At 35.5% G+C, this 21,561-nt stretch overlaps 1 protein-coding gene across 1 annotated transcript in view; it reads right to left on the bottom strand.

The window, feature by feature from the left end:
* Positions 1-5,142: 5,142 nt before the first annotated feature.
* The window catches only part of LOC131152364 (carbon catabolite repressor protein 4 homolog 6), a 53,641-nt gene continuing 37,222 nt past the window's right edge, over positions 5,143-21,561 (bottom strand). The window contains exons 5-15 of the mRNA XM_058104206.1: positions 20,939-20,991; positions 18,702-18,783; positions 18,527-18,576; positions 10,404-10,485; positions 8,475-8,567; positions 8,303-8,335; positions 8,112-8,200; positions 6,844-8,011; positions 6,442-6,527; positions 6,122-6,206; positions 5,143-5,623 (exon numbers count right to left, since the gene is read on the bottom strand). Coding sequence (XP_057960189.1) covers positions 5,540-5,623; positions 6,122-6,206; positions 6,442-6,527; positions 6,844-8,011; positions 8,112-8,200; positions 8,303-8,335; positions 8,475-8,567; positions 10,404-10,485; positions 18,527-18,576; positions 18,702-18,783; positions 20,939-20,991 — 1,905 coding nt within the window. The 3' untranslated portion in view covers positions 5,143-5,539. The remainder of the gene's footprint in view (positions 5,624-6,121; positions 6,207-6,441; positions 6,528-6,843; positions 8,012-8,111; positions 8,201-8,302; positions 8,336-8,474; positions 8,568-10,403; positions 10,486-18,526; positions 18,577-18,701; positions 18,784-20,938; positions 20,992-21,561) is intronic.

Below are 21,561 nucleotides of genomic sequence, written 5' to 3'. Positions count from 1 at the left end.
GATTGATGTTTAAAAATATCTTGAATTTATGATTTGGGATATTTGTAACTCTAAGAGAATCTTCAACCAATCTTATACATCTAATACAATTAGTCCAATACTAAATAGGCCTCTATTTTTTTTCTCTCTCTCTCTCTCTCTTTCTATGTATCTTCTCTCTAACTTCCCCCCCCCCCTCCTAATGAAATTCTATTTATCTCCCTCTCTTTTTCCTTCTTTTCTATAATTTTTACAAATCGTACGACCTTTTCGCTCCCACGGTCCTTATTTCATAGGGTATCCTTGTGTAATAAAGTACTAATTTAGAAGCCTATGATGTGAAGGCTAATATACTTAATCAATCACGCTACCTAAACCCGATGCACCTCATCATTAAAAAAGTACTTGCACACACTTTCAACAAATAGAATTAAATGTGACAAGGAGCCTTGACAAAGATAAGAAGTTCGGCAAATGGTAAACTTCCTTTTAATCTTAAAATGTGTTCATGGAAATGCAAAATGTGTTCATGGCTTGTTGGGCCATTGTTGAATAATTTTTTTTAAATAAAAAATAAAATTATAAGGCGCTTGACAAAATCAGGTGACACAATCGTAAAAAAATTTGTACAGGTGAAGAAAGACTTAGTATGAACAACTCCTCTATATATGATTTTAGATCCATTAATGACAAGTGTCATATTATCGTTTGATGAACTTTTGAAGGCCAATAATGTGAATTATACATTATTTTAGTGCATTCAAATATTAATGTAATTTTTTATAATTTGTGAGTTCTACAATTAACGTGAAAGGATCTTAACTCCTAAGTATCCTAAGCATGATATCATTTGATAGAATAAAGAGGCACAACATTAAAAGTGTTACAATAAATGAGTTCATAGGTGTGCTTAATATACATGAATGAGCACCAACTTAACCCAAAAGTTTAATCTTATTAGGTCTTGGGTCCAACCATATATATAAGCATCTATCATCTACTCACTTTTTGTAATGTGGAACAAACTCACAAGTGGAATTCTCAACAATCTTTTCCTCACTTGTGAGTTCTAATTACTCCCCTACTTTTTTTAATGTGGGACAAACTCACAAGTAGAATTCTCTACAATCTCCCCCTCACTTGTGAGTTCCAACTATTTCCTCTTTTACTCAAGTGGGCCTTACCACTGCATCTTACTTATCTCGGATTGTATTCCACGTGGGCCTTTGAACTAATCCTACCTTCCACGTCTTGACCCTATTCGGATCCATCTTCCAGACTTTTTGCTCACCCAGAGTTACGAACCGTCGACTCTAATACCATTTGTTATACCGGAGGAGTCCCTAAGTGTGCTTGATACACATGAATGAGCACCAACTTATTGGGAGAGATATAAACAAACAATCATAGTGGAATAATTCTTCTCCCTATATGTTAGCAAATATAGTGTATCTCTACTTTTATATATGCTGAAAATAATAAGAAAAATAATCAATCACACCAAGCTACAAGAATACAATCAATTTTTTACGTGGAAAACTTCCCTAGTATGAGGAAGAAAAACCACGGGATCTAGTTTAGTTGAAACCTCCACTATCAATCAAATAATGGGTACACCAAGTCTTCTCTAATCTCATTTACAGGCTACAAATATTTCTCATCAAGATATTGACAATCTTGGCAAATACAAAGAAAATTGGAGAGAATATACCAAATTTGCGGTTATTGTTCACGGGCAAAAATCTCAACTCCTGAGTTCCAAATCCGATCTCCACCGTTCAGATTGTCGTTCCTTAAGTCGTGAACCTCTCCTCCAAATTTCAGCTCGATCGGACCATAGACAAAGCGGGATCAGAGTCTTAATGAAATCTGAGCAGCATGAGAAAAATCACATTTTTCCCTCTTTCTTTTGAGAAGTGACGGCTCCTCCCTTCTCCCCTCTCTTTTTATAACTTCCTTTATATTTTCACACTAAAAGGGCTGGGTTTTGGGCTTTTAATAAAGCTCGCTTGGGCTTTCCTCCACATGAAAGGAAATAATCTAACACAACTTACCCAAAAACTTAACGCCTATTGGATTTTGGGTCCAACCATGTATATGAGTACCCATCATTCACTCACTTTTTTTAATGCGAGACAAACTCACAAGTGGAATTTTCAACAAAAAGAGTGCATGCATACATGTGTGTGAATGTGTGTACATGAGAGAGAGAGAGAGAGAGAGAGAGAGAGAGAGAGAGAGAGAGAGAGCATGTGATTAAGGGCAGTGGGTAACAACTGGTAACAACTCACTTGCACCAACCTTGCAATTGAAGATTTTCAAATGAAACCAAATAAGCATGTGGACATGCAAAGAAGGGAAGGCACATCAACAGGTTCAACGAGCCTAACACAACACAGCAAACACCACCGACAATCACACATCACCTCGAAAGAAGACAAGAGGGATGAGATGAAACTGGTAACAACTCACTTGCGCCATCCTTGCAATTGAAGATTTTCAAATGAAACCAAATAAGCATATGGACATGCAAAGAAGGGAAGGCACATCAACAGGTTCAACGAGCCTAACACAACACAGCAAACACCACCGACAATCACACATCACCTCGAAAGAAGACAAGAGGGATGAGATGAAAACAAATAGAAAATTAGAGGAGAATCAAAGGAGGGGGTTTCAACAATTGCAAACAAAAGGCATTCTTGTCCTGACCTCCTTCGTACTTCAATTTTTATTTTTTATTTGGTTATTGTGAAAGATTGATGTTGGAAGAGTATATGATTTGTGTTTGCTTTGCGAAATCTCATTTCCTTCATATTAGTATTTTGATATATATTATATTAGTGTCATAATTTAAAGCATTAGGATATTTAGAGTCATATTTAACAATAGTACTATATTAGGACCACTGACATCATCTAAAATCTTTTTATTAGAAAAGCCTATCGAAGCTCTAAAAGTGATTAGAGAAAAACTTACATGTAACGACACAGTTAAGAGAGATGATTAATTAATTAATAGATTCTAGCTCTAGATGCATAGTCTGTAACAATATTTCAAAAGCTTTTACTATTTCTCTCCTCCAACGGTCACAAAAAAATATATTTAGTTTACTAACTATTGTAAAATGGTTGTGATAATTTTTATGAGTATTTTTTTGTGATTATTTTTTGTCTATTTTATAATAATTATATATATGAATACATCTCAAGGTAGAGATTTAGAAACACATAACTAGTACTGTTTCTTCTTCCTCGCAAAATTTTCTTTTATTTTTAGTCCAATCGTGACTTCTTGTGGGCACTATCCGAATGAATTAAGACATATTATTCTTATCTCTTAGTTAATCCGTGCAAACTAACCAAAAATGAATTTTCTGCATCATATTAGAGGGATAAAATTTTTCCTAAAGACACTATTACCCACACTTTAATCATTAAATTTTCTTAAATTTACTTTTTGGAATCCTGTTTTCAGATTCATTTTTCCAACATTACATATTTAATATTTGTAGGACATTAGAATTAAGTGGCGGAAGATCAACTTAAATTTATTTATTTATTTATTTATATATTTTTATGTGTGATGTGGTAAAATCTCAGCAAGTATCAATATTATGCATGGATGCATATTAAAGGAGGAGCGAAGAGCAATTAAACAGCTACTAATTACTAAACAAGCAGGACCTACCAAATAGTGTGTGGAGAGAGAGAGAGAGAGAGAGAGAGAGAGAGGGATTTTGAGTGTTGCATTTGAAATATTTGATGCGGATGGATGGCAGTCAGGTTCATGGCTTGGGCTGTTATTCCTCGCATGCATGCACTGCAGTTGTCTTACGTCAATTAAGGTGTGAAAGAGAAGACGCTTTGCGGTGCGGTGGACCTGGTCATGGTGTGAGCAGATGGGGTGCTGCTTTCACTTTCACAGCCTGAGCAACTTTTCCGCGCCCTGACATTGAGCCCACCTTTTCACACCCACTGCCCAATTCTGTGATACACACTAGAACCCTAATTTTTTTATAACCCTTCTATTAATTACGCCTAATTATTTGAAACTTCCATGTAAATATAAAAACGATTTCTCTCTCTCTCTCTCTCTCTCTCTCTCTCTCTCTCTCTCTCTATATATATATATATATATATATATATTAAAAATTGTTTTAAAACTTGAACCAAACTAGTCAGTCAAGGTGGCTCAATTATCTCAACCAATCTCTTCCTCTAGAAAAAGTAAAAAAAATTAAGTCCTCCAAAATGATTAACATGTTCCTAACCCTTCCACCAATTAAAATATTACAAACTATGAGTCCCATTTAATTATACATAAACCCGTGAAAAATACTATTTGGAGTGTTCCCATTGAAAAGGAAAAAGTTGACCACTAAAGAACTTAATTTTTTTATAGACAATTGAATTGAAGATGTAAGTGAATCAAACTTACTAACAAGTACTTACTCACTTGATTCTATTTAAGTTCGAATCAAGTTCAAACTATTCAAATATTTTAGTAAGTCAAATTCAAGTTCTCTAATAGTGCATTTAAAATGAATTTCAAGCCCAATGGAGCCTTTTAATTTTATTATTTTCATATGATATATATCACATATTTTATATTTTATAAATATATTTAACATTATATGAACATTATATATAGTTACATATATTTAATATTAATCTATTAACCAAATTAAACTTTATCAAGTTGAGGTCGAATTTTATGAACTTGTAATCGAGTCAAGTTCCGAGTTCAATAATTATGAAATCAATTGAATTTGAATTGAATTGTGTGCTTAACATTTTCAACTTGAATCGAGTTATAATATTTTACTGTATCGACTTAACTGAACTCGAATATACCCCTAATTGACTCATCATGAACCCAACCAATAGTTGAGTTAAACTAGTCCATGAACCATGGATTTAAAACTCGCACATAAACTTCTCCCAAGCACACAAGGTTGGAAACTTACACCACAATAATGACAAAAAAAAAAAAAGAATGGCCCCTTAAAATTTGAACATTTGAATTTTAGGACACTTGGTACTCAAAAAAATATGTATCTTTGTAGTAAATCTCAGAGGTTCCTGAATTTTTTTTGTAATCTCTGTACTAAACTTTTCTTTCACCCTAACAAGAAAAAAAACATCATCATCATCATCATCGTCACATTAAAACGGAAACATGCCATTAAATGAAGTACGTGAAGATTTAAATCACTACAGGATATGCAAAAATTGGATCAAACAAAACTAGTAATAAACTAAGCAGTGGCCTCCCAACCAAGCTCTTATTTGTGCAACAGTATAAATCAAGCAACAAACTGTATGCGAGCCCGGGGCCTTATGAAAAAAATTCCCTAGTCGAAAACTATTACTACAAATAATAAGAGAAAAATTAACTCAAGTTCATATGTACAAAGAGAATACAAGAAGGCAAGACAGATCTGGGGCTACCAGTCAATTTTTCCAGTACCGAAAAATTTGCAGTTTGGATTGACGCAGACAGAACAGGTGGGAAGCTCCGTCCGCCTACAAATCTAAAACCACCAAACCCTATCTTGCTATTGAACTTCTGCATCAGGACTGGTCACACCTTTTGTAAAGGCCAATTCAGAAGCCAAGGCAATATGGTCACTGCCCCATTTCTGAAAAGAAAAATTATAAAAAAAACAGATTAGCCTTTTAAAAAACATTATAGCTGCAGCCTTTCCACTCTTCACAAAGATTTTGAAGCTTTTAGGCTTCTGTGTTTTTAGAAACCCTAAAAAATGGAAACTGCAATGGGTTAGAACCGTTCCCCCAAAAAAAATAAAACCAAAAAAGAAAGTAAAGAATTTTGTTGAATCAATTGAAAACATTGCAGTTTTATTTTAAAATGAAGTGAAAAAAATATGATTCTCTTGTAAAGCTCAAAAGCATGCCGTTAATGTTCATGCAAAGAGTTGTTAGAAAAAAAAATGTTCAACCGAAGAGATGAATGTCCAACAATATTTATCATGGAATTCTCTCACTAGGCTGCCTCAGCATTTCCAAACCAACTGAAAATGTTTCATCTACAATGACATTTAATACTAGTTCACTAATAGTTTAATTGGTAATGCTTTAATAGACAGCATCCAGTAAAACTAAAACACCGAACATACCCTTGTTGGAAATCCCCTAGTCCACTGCAAGACATGTGTTGGTATTGGAGCAAGCACCCTCACAGTTTGGAGACCTTCGGAATGCCTGATATCAAATCCAATTGTTTTTACATATTTCACATTTTTCTGGAGGAAAAATAACTCCTAAAATTCATATATAAAAACTATTTATCAGATACATCTTAAATGTGTCCATAATGGAACAGAAAATAATATACAATCTAATTACTGTTTGATCTTCATGAATATGATTTCAATTCCAGCGAGCATAAGCACCTAACACAACCACACCAGGAAAAAGCAGAATACGGAGTACTTACCAAATATAATCGACCGTGCCTAAAAAGCACCTGTTATAACTGGTTGCCATGGGTTCTCCATTTGAATCTCTTGCCCCTGAACAATCCTGTACAGACGAGGAAAAAGGATGCTAAACTGTTTTTAACCTATCCCATCAATCAAATATACATGTTTAAACATGCTGCAAAGTGTCCACAAGAAACTAGAATGGCATGCACATCAAGAAGCAAATTCTCATGTAAAATAATGGTATATTTATGAATGGAAAAGCAGGTGGCAGAAAAGAAGACAAAAAGAAGACAAATATGGAGGAGCTTGTGTGTGCATAATCTACCTGGTATATTTATGAATGGAAAAGCAGGTGGCAGAAAAGAAGACAAAAAGAAGAAAAATATGGAGGAGCTTGTGTGTGCATAATCTACCTCTGCCTCAACGTAAGCACTTCTTAGCTTGAGAGGGTGTTCCACGAGCGTGCAGTCTGCATTACCCGTTGCAGTTTCCATCTCCATTGGAGTCCATTGTGATGGATCGTAAGTAGTTTTCTCTGCCTCAACAGGCACAGAACCAATGCCTGGAGAGAAGTCGCCCTGAATTTCTTCACCAGGCAGTTGCAACTGTAAGCTATAGGTATTGGTGTCACATTTCTCAGAGTGATCTAATTTCACAACATCAGATTGGTCTCCAGCGACATGCAATTCTGATAAAAAGGTGTTCCTTTCTTCACCTAAACTTCCATCTTCCTTTGTAGCTTCATCTATATGACATTGTGATAACTTCTGATTTCCCTCTAAGGCTAAGTCGATGCTGGTAGATGTGGATGAGGAAAGACACGAAGCTGACTGCTCACACTTCTTATCATTAGCTATAGACATGGACAAATTTCCTGTGCTCCCAGAGCAAGATGCTTCAATGACACTGGAAAAGGAACACTGGCAGTGCAGCTGTGACAGAGAAGAGTCTGAGTTAGAAGTATTCACAGGCTTTGTAGCTTTGGCCTCGGTTGAATAATCATCACCCAAATATAAGAGTGTAGCTTTGTCACACTTCATGGTTTCATTTTGAGCCAGCATATTGGATGGACACTCTTGACTAAAGGATCCAAGAATAGAAGTGGAGGTGACATCAACTTCTTCTCCATATCCTGTCTCAATCAAGTCAGCACAATCATAACAAGAAGCTGCTTGAGTTTTGATTTCATTATGATTACCATCAATCACTATATCTGTAAGAGACCCATCGTCATTAAGAGATTGGCTTTCATTCAACCTACCAACTGGAACACAAATAATTGAGTCTCTTTGATTCCTGCAGGCATCTATAGTGTCAGGCTGTGATTCTTGTGTTACTTCATTAGCTAGTGTCCCGTTCTTATTTGCACAATGACCATCCCAGCAGGAATTATCAGGCATACCAAGCACAGGTTTATCACATATGGGCTGAGACAAGCTGTTCATAACTGGTGCATTTCTCACACTGCTATCATAACTGTTCTGCATCTGCATATTAAAAATAGAATTGCCTTGCTTCATGCCAACTTCCCTGCCATCAATTGTAGCTGTGGCTTGAATTGAATTGTCAGTAGACTGAGCCCTGCATCATTTTAAAAGCACTCCATCCTCATTTTTTATGGTCAGGGATCAAAGCCCACCTGAGCTCACCAGCTGAACATTTTGACAGGTACAATCTGTACCTTGGGTTACGGCTGTATGGCCTTGGTTGATGAATTTCAGAAGAAGCTTGTCCTGATACCTTATTTCGATCCAATCCAATCAAATTTATCTACAAAACGTAGAACAATGAATTTGACACTGATTGGTAACATTGCATCAGCCATTATACATAGGCATTAATCTAAAATCTTAAAAACAACTAAACGAATACCTTCTGCTCTGATATAAAGTTGTACAACGGGCTCTGTTACAAGGGTATGAGTGCTAGTCATAATACAGAAAAGAAGAATTTAATTCAAAAATAAATAAAGCAAGGAATCATTGCATAGAACTTCACGCAAACCCTCAGCTGATGATGAAGATAGAAAAGAAAATGAGTATACTTTTGGTGTGCAGTTAAAATCGCCACAAAGAACAACTGGAGCACCATCCCAAATCTTAGAAACAGCATGAGCCCTGTTCAGGAGAACCCTAACCTGTTGGTAGGAACCGAACAGAACTTTTTTTAGTGAAACTTCTACTGTAGCTAAAGCATTAAAAGTGTGGCATTATTAAGCTTCAATTAAGAATCTATAAATAAAAAAGTAAACCATATTTCACTTAAATCCAAATAAGATATTACTACTGAATCTAGCTTTTATTAAAAGCAAATCCTCTCTCCATAACTACAGAAAGAAAAGCGCTTCAGTGTCCAATGATTTTCTGAGCCATAAGTACTTCAAGATATCAACATTTAAGCATACCAACAGCCACAAGCAACAACTCTTTGCTAACAAATTGATACATGATAAAGTTTGCCAGCAGTTCTAGAGAAAATGTCAAAATAAAGACCCCCCAACCAAAATCTAGGAGATCAGTTAGAACTATTTTTTAGTTCTATAATTTTGATAACAAGATTTTGATGTAACATTAATTATTTGACCAACTAGAAATAAATAGATATTTTTCAGTCAAAACTGCACTGATGACAGAAAATTCAAGAGAAAACATGTCCTGTGACTACATATCATAGCTACCCCCAGTGTTATCTAGAAGATAGAATGTTTCTATTCATGCAATGGCAATGGGATATTGATATTGTACACACTCTAAAATGTGGAACTTAGGGGTATACTATATATTGGTGAAAAATATGTAATGGCACTAGATGAGGTGTCTCTAAATCTAGAAGAGATTGTCTTTTTGTGAAATAGATGATTAATGACTGTAAATAGAATTATAATGTGATAATTCTCCACTTTTAACTGTTAAACTAAATATAAGACTCACAACCTAACAGCTTAAGCTTTTAGGTGAAGTGGTTATTTAACATGGTCTTAAAGCTAGGGTCGCCAGGAGGTCCTGGGTTCTAGTATGTGGTCATTAGAACTTATTCCCTGTAATGGGTGCTATTTATAGTTTGTTTCTCTCCATGTGCAATTGGACCATACAAGTGAGGGAGTGTTAAATTTTTATATACATTGTTGGCCGATAACCTAATAGCTTTTAGGTAAAATTGTACCATAACATTAACTGATAAAAAAATATATATGCTACAGGAAAAGTGTTGAATTAAAATGAAAACATACCACATTTCTCAACGTTTATATCAATATGTGGTTCTCTGGGGTGTGAGCACTTTCTAGTAAAGCTAAATCACTTTTTTGAAGAAAAAAAAAAAAAAAGGAGACAATCTTGAATGGGTGGCATGGCAGGTGTCTTGGTGATCCTCATAGCATTGATGCTACATAGCATGGTGATGGCAGAGGGGGAGAAGGTGCAGTAGACAGAAAACTCAAGTAACATTTGCAGAAGAAAGTGAACATTACATCAGAACACATCAGCATTTGCCTATCACTCAAAAGCATTTGGAAGCAATGCAGCAAGAACATTTGGCGGCTCACAGCATCAAAATCTGACATACAAGCAAACAGAAAGCAAGAATAGTATAGACAAAATTCAGAAGTAACAATTGTTCTTGTAAATGAAAATTCTCCAACACAAGCCTGAACCTGAACACAATCAGAATACATCAGCATTTGCCTACAACTCAAAAGCATTTGGAAACAATGCAGCAAGACATTAGGCTGCTCAAAGCATCACAAGCACACAGGATGCAAGAATTGCACAGACAAAATTTAAGAATAACGATAGTGCTTGTAAAAGGAAATTCTCTGGCACAAGTCAGAACGCAATCAGGTTAGTAACATCAAGAGTTATTACCAAGTAAATCAATATAGAAATCAGGATAAACAAGCAACTCAGTAATCAACCATGATATACAAACACAATGCTCAGCAAGGACATGGTGTAATTCACAGGAAGCTGTATACCTGGCCAAGCTTAATCTCTCCTCTTTTAGGATTGTAAAGTACATGAATGTTGCATATGACGACTTTATTTGAACCTGACGAGCTGCAGATACACAATAGTAACTAATTCACGGATAAAGTACATTCTATAAACCAATAAAATGTTTAATGCATAATAAAAACTATAGAATTCCAAATAAATGTGTAGGGAGAAAAACTCCTATCATATCATTGAACAGATATAGTCATAACGTCCGGGAAATATCAAATAACACTATCAAAAAGGGTGCAAGTGCGCAGCTCATGGTTTTAAATAAAGGACGCAACCGTTACGTAACACTTTTTTGGGTCACCGATACTGTTACACACGGCAAAATCGGTGAGAAGAAAAATCATGGCCGTAGAACCCATTACGGACTGCGACCGTTACGTAAAGGCCGCAACAACCATTACATAACCGCTATAGGACTGTTACACTAAAAAATTTATTTATTTTTTTGCTTTTTCTTCACTTTTTCCCTTTCTTTCATAAATCATTCTCTATATACCATGTGGCGAGAGGGGGAAAAGATTATAATGAGGATGACAATGATACAAAATTTACTATTTCTTTAAATGCTCACAATAGATGCATCAATTAACAATTTGAAAATACTAGTTAGGAAAATATTTTATTTTGATAATATTAGTAATGTGATATTTATGTTCTATATTTTTCAACTTCAACCATCTTTCTTTTCTAGCTATTTTATATTTGTATTATTTGTATGTCTTATGCGTCTAATAGATTAATGGAGTGTATAATGTATTTTGTTCTATTAATTAATGTAGCACACATAAGAATTTATCACAGATAAGAACAATGAGAAGTATAAATACACACACACACACACACATAATTTTTCTATCAATGGTGGTTTATAACAAATGTAAACATATTGCCCTTACCAAATAACTTAGTTACTCAAACTAAAGGAACCAAAATACACTAAAACTCTTTCTAAAATGGGCTAAAAGCTTAAAACATGCAAGTACGCTAATATGCAGAAGGTTGTGCGTGCTTCAAAAAAATTCACAGCCGTTACACCCACTTCCCGTCATGTAACATCTGCTACTCCCGCTTCCCGTTACTGTTACGTTACGCTACCCGCAACCGCAATTTAAAACCATGGTGCAGCTGTAATACATTTGGCTTCTGCTCACAGTCACCATGGTCCATGTAGGACATGACCATCCCAAAATAATCAATGACTTGAAATCTACCCAATAGATTTTCATACCTTATTTTGCTACAAACTTTCTATTCTATGGTCATTTTAGGATTTTATAAATCACCTCACTTTTGAGTTATGACATTCACAGTTGTGTTTAGAATATGCAGGCATAAGAATCAGAATCAAAGAGATGAGGAATGCTAATTGTGAGTCGGCCATTCACTGGTCACTTTCCTACAATGACCTCAATAATTTCCATCGAATCAAATTACCTTGTCTTCTGTAACTTCCGTTAAAAAGAGAGGCAGAAGCAAGGATTTCAATGTTGTAAAAATGACATAAATTGAAGAATCAAAGAAGATAATACAGCACTCAGGGTTAAAGACGAGGAGAAGAAGAGGAGGAGAAAGAGAACAATCGAAATTTCTCCTGGAGCCTTACGTACAGCTCCAAGTCTGCCCACTTATTTATTAAATAATAAAGAACTTTAAGGACAAAAATACCACCACTCACACAACTTAATGACTAAATTAACGTATTTTCCTATAACACCCCAATCCAACTTGATACAACCATTAGACAAGGTAGGCTTGAATAAAGGCATTGTGAAAATATTGTCTAACTGATCCACAAATTTTACAAACAGAGTCCTCACTACCTTCTTCAAAATGGCATCCCTCACAAAATGATGGCAACTTCAATTTGCTTTGTCCTCTCATGAAATACTAGATTGCTAGCAATATAAATGGCAGCTTGATTATCATAGAACATATCTATTGGCTTTGTTACCAAGAATTATATCTCTCTTATAAAATATTTTAGCCACATAAGCTCGCTAACAATATGAACCATAGCTCGATATTGTACTTCAACACTAGTACTTGCTATAGGAAGTTTGTTTCTTGCTACACCAGGTAACAAGATTACCTCTCACAAACGTACAATATCCAATAGTAGACCTTCAAGTCATCAATATTGCCAGCCCAATCTGTGTAAGGGCATCCCATGATATCACAATCTTTATTATGTTTAAATATCAAACCTTCGCCGAAAGAACCTTTGAGATACTGAAAAATCCTACAAACAGCATCCCAATATAGTTGTGTTGGATTTTTAATAAATTGACTCACCAGCCCCACTGCAAAATATATGTCAAGTCTAGTGACAATCAAGTAGATCAACTTGCCAATCAACTACCTAAATCAACGTTTGTATTCAAAGCATCCTTAGATAACTTCAAGTTAGGACTATCAGAGCATCAATTGGTTTAGCTACCAACAAATCAATCTCTCTTAGCAAGTCGAAGGTATATTTTCATTTAGATAGATTCAACCCTTTCCTACACCATACAATTTCAATACCTAGAAAGAAATGCAGAGTACGCAGGTCCTTTACTTTTTTTCAAGTCCTTGATTTGAATTTTGGCTTGAAGCCACCACTTAACACATGCATTCCTGCTTTGGTCACTGAAAGTAATGATGATATCATCGACCTAAACTACAAGAAATAGCACTCCTATCTCCCTTTTGAGAACAAATATTGAATGATTAGAGTAACACTGGATAAAGCCAAATGCAAAGACAACCACACTAAACTTGTCAAACCAAGCTCGAGGAGACTGCTTAAGACCATTAATGGCCTTATGTAACCTATATTTCACCATTCTCCCCCTGAGCAACATCCTATTAGCCTAAGTGGCTACATGATCCTAATTGTCGTATTTTGATGATAACAACCTATTAGTGGTTCTTAATTAAACTAATCTTTACATACTAAGCTATGGCAGGTATAAGTGGAGAAATCACACAAATACGGATTTTGTGCAAAGATCAAGCAAACATTCTCATAGGCAAAGATTGAGTGAACAATCAATCAGAAGAGCTCAAGCACAACCACCAAAGCAAATGTAAAGTTATATGTATAAAGGGGAGTGTTTGAGGTAGTGTTTATTGTAACTCTTGTAGTTTTGATTCGAGCAAGTTTATTTAGCAAGAGTTGAGCAAATTGCATGTGCATACTAGTTCGTAAGAGTACATAAGTTTAATACTCATGGTTTTCAAAGACAAAACAAAGAGTTTTATAAAAATATCATTTACTCAAATGAATTTTTATATGGGACAAGTTTTAAATCATATTAGTGTTATAATCTTTTAAAAGCTTGGTCCTGGTTGGGTTTAAAATCTCAGTTATGCACCTCTCAAATTTCCTAACCACCCTTCAGTATTTGGAGCATAACTTTTGCTAGAAAACTCCAAAAAGGGTGATCTCGGTATCTGCGGAAAGTTAAGAAAAAATCTCACAACTTTCATGTTGAAGACTTTCACTGATTTGGGTAATCAGTCGACAGTTTGGGGTAAACAATCAACGGTTTCGGGCAGAATGTCGCCCAGATGAAATAGTTGACTGATTACCAGGAAACAGTCGACTAATTACCGGTAAACAGTCAACGGTTTGTGTCAGGATTCAAGCCCCAACGACTATAAATGGCTAGTTTTCAAAGTAATCAATTAATATTTTAAGCCAACGGCCATAAAACAGCTAGTAGCCCAATTTGCCTATAAATACAAGTCCAAAGACTTGTTTAATGATTGATCTTAGTGATTAACATCTTTAGAATATCATTCACAAGTACTTTGCATTTAATTCATCATCTCAAGTGCTCAAAGTCTCTCTTGCTCTCTAATCTTGTGTTGATTCATTACTTGAGAGATTTGTGTGAGGTATGTGTTGTATCAAATATCCGCTCATTCAAGGAGCTTTGATTGTAATTCTTTTTTTTGTAAGGGTTCTTTGTGAACCAAGTGTTAAAAGGATTGGTTCCCTTGTTTGGGCTCTTTGTGAGCAATAGGGATTCTTTCTCGTGTGAAGGTTCTTGGTGAACCTTGCGGCTCTTGGTGAGCGAAAGGGATATGTTCCCAGTTGTAAAGGCTTCTCCACCGGTAAAGGAGGCTTATAGTGGATTGTGGAATCTTTGACTGTGTCTCAAGGCGTGGACGTAGGCAAGAGGCTGAACCACATTAATATCGTTTGTCAAGTTTCTCTTCGCTATAATCTTTAATTTACGTCTTGTGCATGATTTATATTCTTTATATTGTGACATAATTGCTTGTATCTTGTCAAAAATTATTATTTTGTAGAGGAAAGCCTAAATACGCAAAAAGAGTCCATTCACCTCCCCTCCCCCTCCCCCCTCTCTATACTCAACTCTAGGGCCAACACATCCCCATGAGGTTACTCCATGTATACCTCTTCTTGCAAATTTCCACAAGAAAAGGCATTCTTCACATCCAACTAGTATAAAGAGCCAATCAAAGTTAACTACCAACTACATCAATACATGAACATAATTTAATCGAGCAATAGAAGAGGTCTCAAAATAATCAATACCATATGTTTGGGTATACCTCTTGATAACTAACCGAGCCTTAAGCTGTTCAATAGAGCTGTCAGGAAGATATTTGATAGTGTAGACCCAACGGCACCTAACCAACTTCTTACCAAGAAGAAGATCCGCCAAGTCCTATGTCCCTCAAGTGGTCAAGGCATCCATTTCAACATCCATTGTGTGCTTCCCCCTAGAGTTAGTAAGGGCTTCAACATGTGAGGAAGGAATAGAAATATAAGAGAGACAAGGCAAAGGAATGCATAAGATTACGAAGGTGAAGAACTTAAACATAACGAGCAATAGAGTAAACAACTAAGGACTATTGAGTACATGTTTGACTACCTTTTCGGTAGGCAATGGGTAAATTCAACTATCCAAGTCACATTGGAATGGATCTCCAGAACCAAAAGTTGAAATAAGGATGGGTGAAAGAGGTGGCTGCATGGTGGTAGCCATGTCTATGCTTGCTTTCCGTTGTTCATAAACCCTTAATTGTTTCTCTAGATAAGTAACTGCAGGATTTGGAAGAGTAGAAGATTTTTGGAGAGGGATAGTAGGAATAAAAGGATCAACACACACAAGGGGATCATAAATCATTAATGGACTCAAAATAGATTCGTCCAAGGAGGACCCTACACTAGAGAAATAGGGTGTCCCCAGAAAAAGGGTGACATCTCTGCTAAAATATTTCCTGTGAGAGTAGGGAACTAGGGATCATAACAACTATAAACTTTTTCAATTCTCAAGTACCCAATAAAAACACCTTTAACACCATGAGAAGAGAACTTGTCCTAACAAATATGTGGAACATGAACAAAACATGTGCACCCAAAAACATAAGGCACAATAGAGAACATGGGTGTTTCTAGATGCACGACGGAGAAGGGAATTTGTCCTCCTCAAACTCTAGAGGGCATCATGCTGAACAAAAAACAAGCTATAAAAAGTGCATCAGTCCAAAGGATTTTTAGGAAAATGCATACGAAGGAGTAGAGACCATGCCATGTCAAGTAAATATCTATTTTTTCCTTTCAGCTACTCCATTTCGTAGAGGGGTATGCATATATGATGTTTGATAAATAATTCCTTTGGACAAATAACAAGACAGAAGCTCATTTTGAACAAATTCAAGTGCATTATCCAATCAAAAAATTTGAATACTGATGCCAAACTAAGTTTCTATTTCTTGGTAGAACTAACTAAACACATTTCAAAAATTCAAACCTAACAAATGGATCTAGTTCATGTACAAAAGTCACCCACAAAGGACACAAAAAATTGATGACCAGTCAATTCTTGACTCTATGTGGGCCTCAAATACCTGAATGAATAAGAGAAAACAACAATTTACTATGAAACTTGATTCTAGATGGAAAAGATGTCTGAACATGTTTTCCCAATTGACATTTGAAACAAGAAACAAACTTGAACATGGGAAAAACTTGTAGTTTTTGAAGAGATGGATGACCCAAATGAGCGTGCTATTGATCAAGAGAAACACCTTGAGTAGAAATTGAGGAAGCAGTGTGACAAGAACTAGATCTACAACCACCACCATCAAGATAGTACAAACCATCCTCCTCAAGCCCTCGCCCAATCCTCTTCTTCCTCTAAAGATCCTGAATAACACAATGAGAACAAAAGGTGACAAAACAGGAATGAGAGTTAGTTAATAGACTAATTGATAAAAAGTTCAAGGAAAATTTAGTCACATTATATTAGGAAAGAGACATAGAAGGAAAGAAAGAATATTGCCACAACCAAAAATTGTTGTAGCTTAACCATCAGCAAGAGTAACCTTAGAGATCACAGTAGTGGGTTTCAAGGACTAAAATAAATTAGGGCTACTTGTCATATGAGAGGAAGCACCATAATCAATAACCTAGGTGAAGAGGATGACGAGGCAAGAAGCTTGGTTGTACCTGAACAGGCCATAGTAGCAGATCTAGAAAACTAAGTTTGGGGTTATTGAACCATGCGAACAAGATTGTTACGGGATACGATAGATGATGTACTCAACTCTCCAGTGGAGTGGCCACGTACACTTGAGGTTCCAATAGTGGAATCACCCTTAACAATAGACTTATTGGCCCGTGTCAATTTCCTATGACGATCCCAACAACGATCAACAATATGTTTTTCCTTACCACAACGTACACAAATGCGGGACTTGCTACAACAAACTATTCGTCCTGATACACTACCACTGCCACAACCATTTTCCAAACCCCATCCTCGTCCTCCAACACTTCCCTTGCCACGATTAGAGGTAATTCTAACCATGGCTGACTATCATGGGAAGAAGCTTGTGAAGATGACTCAGAGCCATCTTGGTGATAAGTTGGATTCTAGAAAATGCTTCATTCATGAATGATATTTCACTAACAAGAATCTAATCACGAACAGGTTGAAGCTTAGGGCTTAATCTGTAAAAACTTGGCAGCCAAAACTCTGCCTCTTAATCATCTCACTATCGGAGCTAACTGCTTTATAGATGTTGAGTACCTCCCACATACCCTTCAAAGTGCTACAATAAACACTAATGATCCTAACTTCTTGGTCATATTTGAAGAACTTCTCATATAGGCCAAAAACATGAGTTTGATTTTTATCTTTTGAGAAGCTTTCACAAAGATCTTCTTATGATGTTTGTATAAGGTGTTGTGCTGGAACACAAACTTCTCATATAGGCAAAAAACACGAGTTTGATTTTTATCTTTCGAGAAGCTTTCACAAAGATCTCCCTATGTTTGTAGAAGGGGTTGCGCTGAAACTTAAGTGGGTAAAGACCCTTCAACCCAAAATTGATTTGTATCAAGCTGACGTTTCTGATTTGGCCACCGCATTGACCCACCAATCTGCCCGGTCCGACTGACCCAGTGGCTTTACCAGGTCAGCCATTGGTCCAGTTTTCAAAAACCATGTATTTAATTAAATATAAATATATATAATAATATAATATTATTTAATATAAATATTATCATTATATAATAGAGCAATAATCACGGATGTGGTGGTGATGATGATGATATTATAACATATAATATTATCATTAAAATAATATCATAGAATATATTGATTATAATAATAATAACGGATGTGATGGTGATGATGATGATATTTATATTTATAATAATAAAATTATTAATCCATATTGTTTATAATTATCTTTATATTATATACAACAACAACAACAAGCCTTGAGTCCCACTAAGTGAGGTCCACTAAATGAATCCTTTCCTCTATGCAATATATATTGTGAGCATAAATGCATGAATGGGAGGGTTTCCAATCCCACATTAGTACTCTCCAGAAATTAGTATTCAAGTCACACCTTAATTTCAGTGACTTGCCCTTACTGAGACAATCACTCGTCAACGAGAATTGAAAAACTGTTTCACTATACAATTAAGATTATTAATTATAAGAGCAATGTTTCTTGGAAAAACAATTAAAGTATACAGCTGAAGGAGAAAACAATTACTGTCATTATATTTAAGCAATCACATATAACGGAGTAGAATTTAAAGAAAATCCTGGAGTACCTTGTGGCTGAGTGAAGAGAGGTATTTTTAGTGCCTTTAGGACTCATTGACTGTCCAACAAAAAATAGCCATGCTTTTGTCAACATGAATGTAGGAAATCAAACCAACAGTATCATATTTAAATATCAATGTATCCGTGTAACTTTTCAACGAATGAATTGATAATCTAACATACCTCCAGTACACATATCTGAGCAACATTATCTCTCAGTCCAAGCTTATTGAATTCAATGCCTTCCTCATATAATAACTTGAATCTGGCATAAAAGTATGGCATCAGAACAAAGGAGGACATTTCAAGATCTAATTTGCCTAAATCAGATGGTGTCAACATGGGTAAATTTTCCAAACCATGAACAACAAAGGTAAGAATCAAGAAAATAATAAACAAGGAAAGACAGTAAAAACAAAAATAAATTGTTGTGAGAGGACTGGGGGTGGCTGTATCAATGAGTATGATTCACAGATGTATTTACGTGCTTACCCTACAAGTCAGCATAATTGCAAAGCAAACTGCAAACCATTTGCTGGCAGAAACTCCATCGCCTTGGACAAGTGTGCATCCATGGTGGAACGCTCATTATAATAAAAGAGAAGTACAACCATATTTTGGGGAAAGTAAGCTAGTGAAGCATAATCAGATCTAATTCTTTATTTAACCCGAAAAGAAAGTATTAAGTATAATAGAAGAGAATTACAACACATATTAGAAAAACTGAACTAACAAAGCATCATCAGATCTGATCCTTTATTTCAAGTTTGCAACCAAAACCCGAAGAGAAGAAATACGTTAGAATATACAAAATTTACGAAAGGCAACTCCATGATACTTAGTGTTGAAACCAACTACTTAAGGTTCATAATTTTCTTTGGTAACATCTCATTTTGTCTTTGACAACATGAAACAGAGTTCAAGTGAGCTTCTACATCTTAAATATAATTGCTCTATGGAGAAGCAATTGCCCAGACTAAGATACCTCTGAAGTTCAGGGAAATGAGCTCATCGAATCCCACTCTACCCAACCCCAACCTATGATTATCTGTCCTCAAGCAGGATCATTGAAAATTCAACCCAAACCCAAATATATAACAGTAAAATACCAGGCAAAAAAACTCATCAACCAAAGAACATGCTTGCCACAATGTTCATACCTGCCTATAACTATAAGTTAGACAGCCCAAAAAGAGTCAACCACCAAATCCTCATCATGCAAAGCAATATTATTCATCTGAGCTTGTGCGGGAATCAACTCAAGGTAGATCAGACCGTTTCTTTGGGGTAATGCAAGAGAGAAGACAGGGCATATGAGGATTGAGCAGAAGACTCAATATGTTGATCTAAACAAGATGAAGTAACTGAAGGGCCACTCCTGTAGATGGACTGTTTAATAGCAGAAAATATTTTTCATTTTCCATTTTTAATTTTTCAAGAAACTACAAAAATGCCACCTTATTTCCAATTTTCCAACATTTGTACAAGAAACTTGAAAAACAATTTTTTATTTTTTTATTGTTTTCAAGTACTCCATATAAATGTTAGAAAATCAAAAATAAGGTGACATTTTTCATAATTTCATGAAAAATTGGAAATGAAAAATGAAACTTGTTTTCCACAACTAATATGCCCTAATTTTTTAAAAAATAAAATAAAATAAATGACCTCAAAACAAATGTGTCCAAGGTTAGAGAAATCAGGGACAAGACAATGACGAAATTATATTAAAATAAGTCCTTGAAGAACCTAATGGAAGCCCCACTAGGTAATAACAAAACAGAGCAAATTAAAATGGTTCATTCTGGAATGATAGCAATAGCACATGCAAAGGTGTGAAGTGTGATGGCAGAAGTAACTAATGACATTTAGGCAAAGTGGTAAGTCAGGTGATGTGGGTCAGCAACGGCAGCAAAAGCAATCCTTCGTCATGAGGTCTACACAGTAACAGCATTCATGGTTCTAAATAGACCAGACCGGAATCCGTTTTAAAAAGAAACAAATATCTGGACATGGACAGAGAGCAATGATGATGAAATAGGCAACCAATACCAGCTAAACTACCTAAAATAGTAAGTACACTGCCATGGGAGACAACAACTGAATCGTGCATTTAGAGATGTAACTGTTTTAACTTTTAAATGCACAAACCCAGTGATCAAGACTGGTTTTCCTGATTCATGCAAAATAGATTTATCAACACTTTAATCTAAGGAGATAAGTACAGATACAAAAATTCTTAGGTGATATGCAATCTTGCATGTTCTATACAAAACATGGTATTTCTGAAAGGAGAAATCCATGAAGAGGTTGGGGGAAATTTTTTCCACAATCATGCATAGGAACAGAAGTAATTATCAGAAAGAAACATGTTCAAAGTCAATTAGTTGTCAAGGCTGTATAAAACTGCAGCAATTTACCTTGAAGCTCGCCAAAATATTGCACAACCATCAATTGCATCTCCAGTTCGTATCTATACATGATACATCCACCAAAGAATCGTAAACAGAAAGTCACTTCAAAATTTGCTAGGCATTCACTATAAATACATTGTAACACCTCAAGAATTTCACTTTCAACAAGTGATGATAACATTTATTTAAATTTTGAATTTAGAAGAAAAATAACAGAATTAATTATATATACTTAAAATCACATCAATTCCTTGTAAAAATAAGAAACTTTATATGTATATAGACTTGGACTTAACCAAGCCTAACAATTTCTGACAGCACCTAATGTATTTGCTTTCACCATTAACAAACCAGCTCAACCTGGCTAGGTTACAACCAGGCCAAAACCATTCCTTATCAAATGATGTGCAATATTACAGGAAATTTGAGTTTATCTACGTAAGACTGACAGCTTGTCACTACATAAAAAATGATAGTTAAGAGTACTAATCAAACCCCTTTTACCATACAAAGATCAAGCACAACAATTTGACAGACTTGACCCACACCTCTTGCCTCGTCACGCAGGCACATTGCTTCCATACCTTGGCTAACAATCCAAACCTCACCCCCTGTGCTGCTGCTGCTGC

The sequence above is a fragment of the Malania oleifera genome, chromosome 3, assembly GCF_029873635.1.
Source record: "Malania oleifera isolate guangnan ecotype guangnan chromosome 3, ASM2987363v1, whole genome shotgun sequence".
NCBI lineage: Eukaryota > Viridiplantae > Streptophyta > Magnoliopsida > Santalales > Ximeniaceae > Malania > Malania oleifera.
This window is presented reverse-complemented; position numbering and strand designations above follow the sequence as displayed.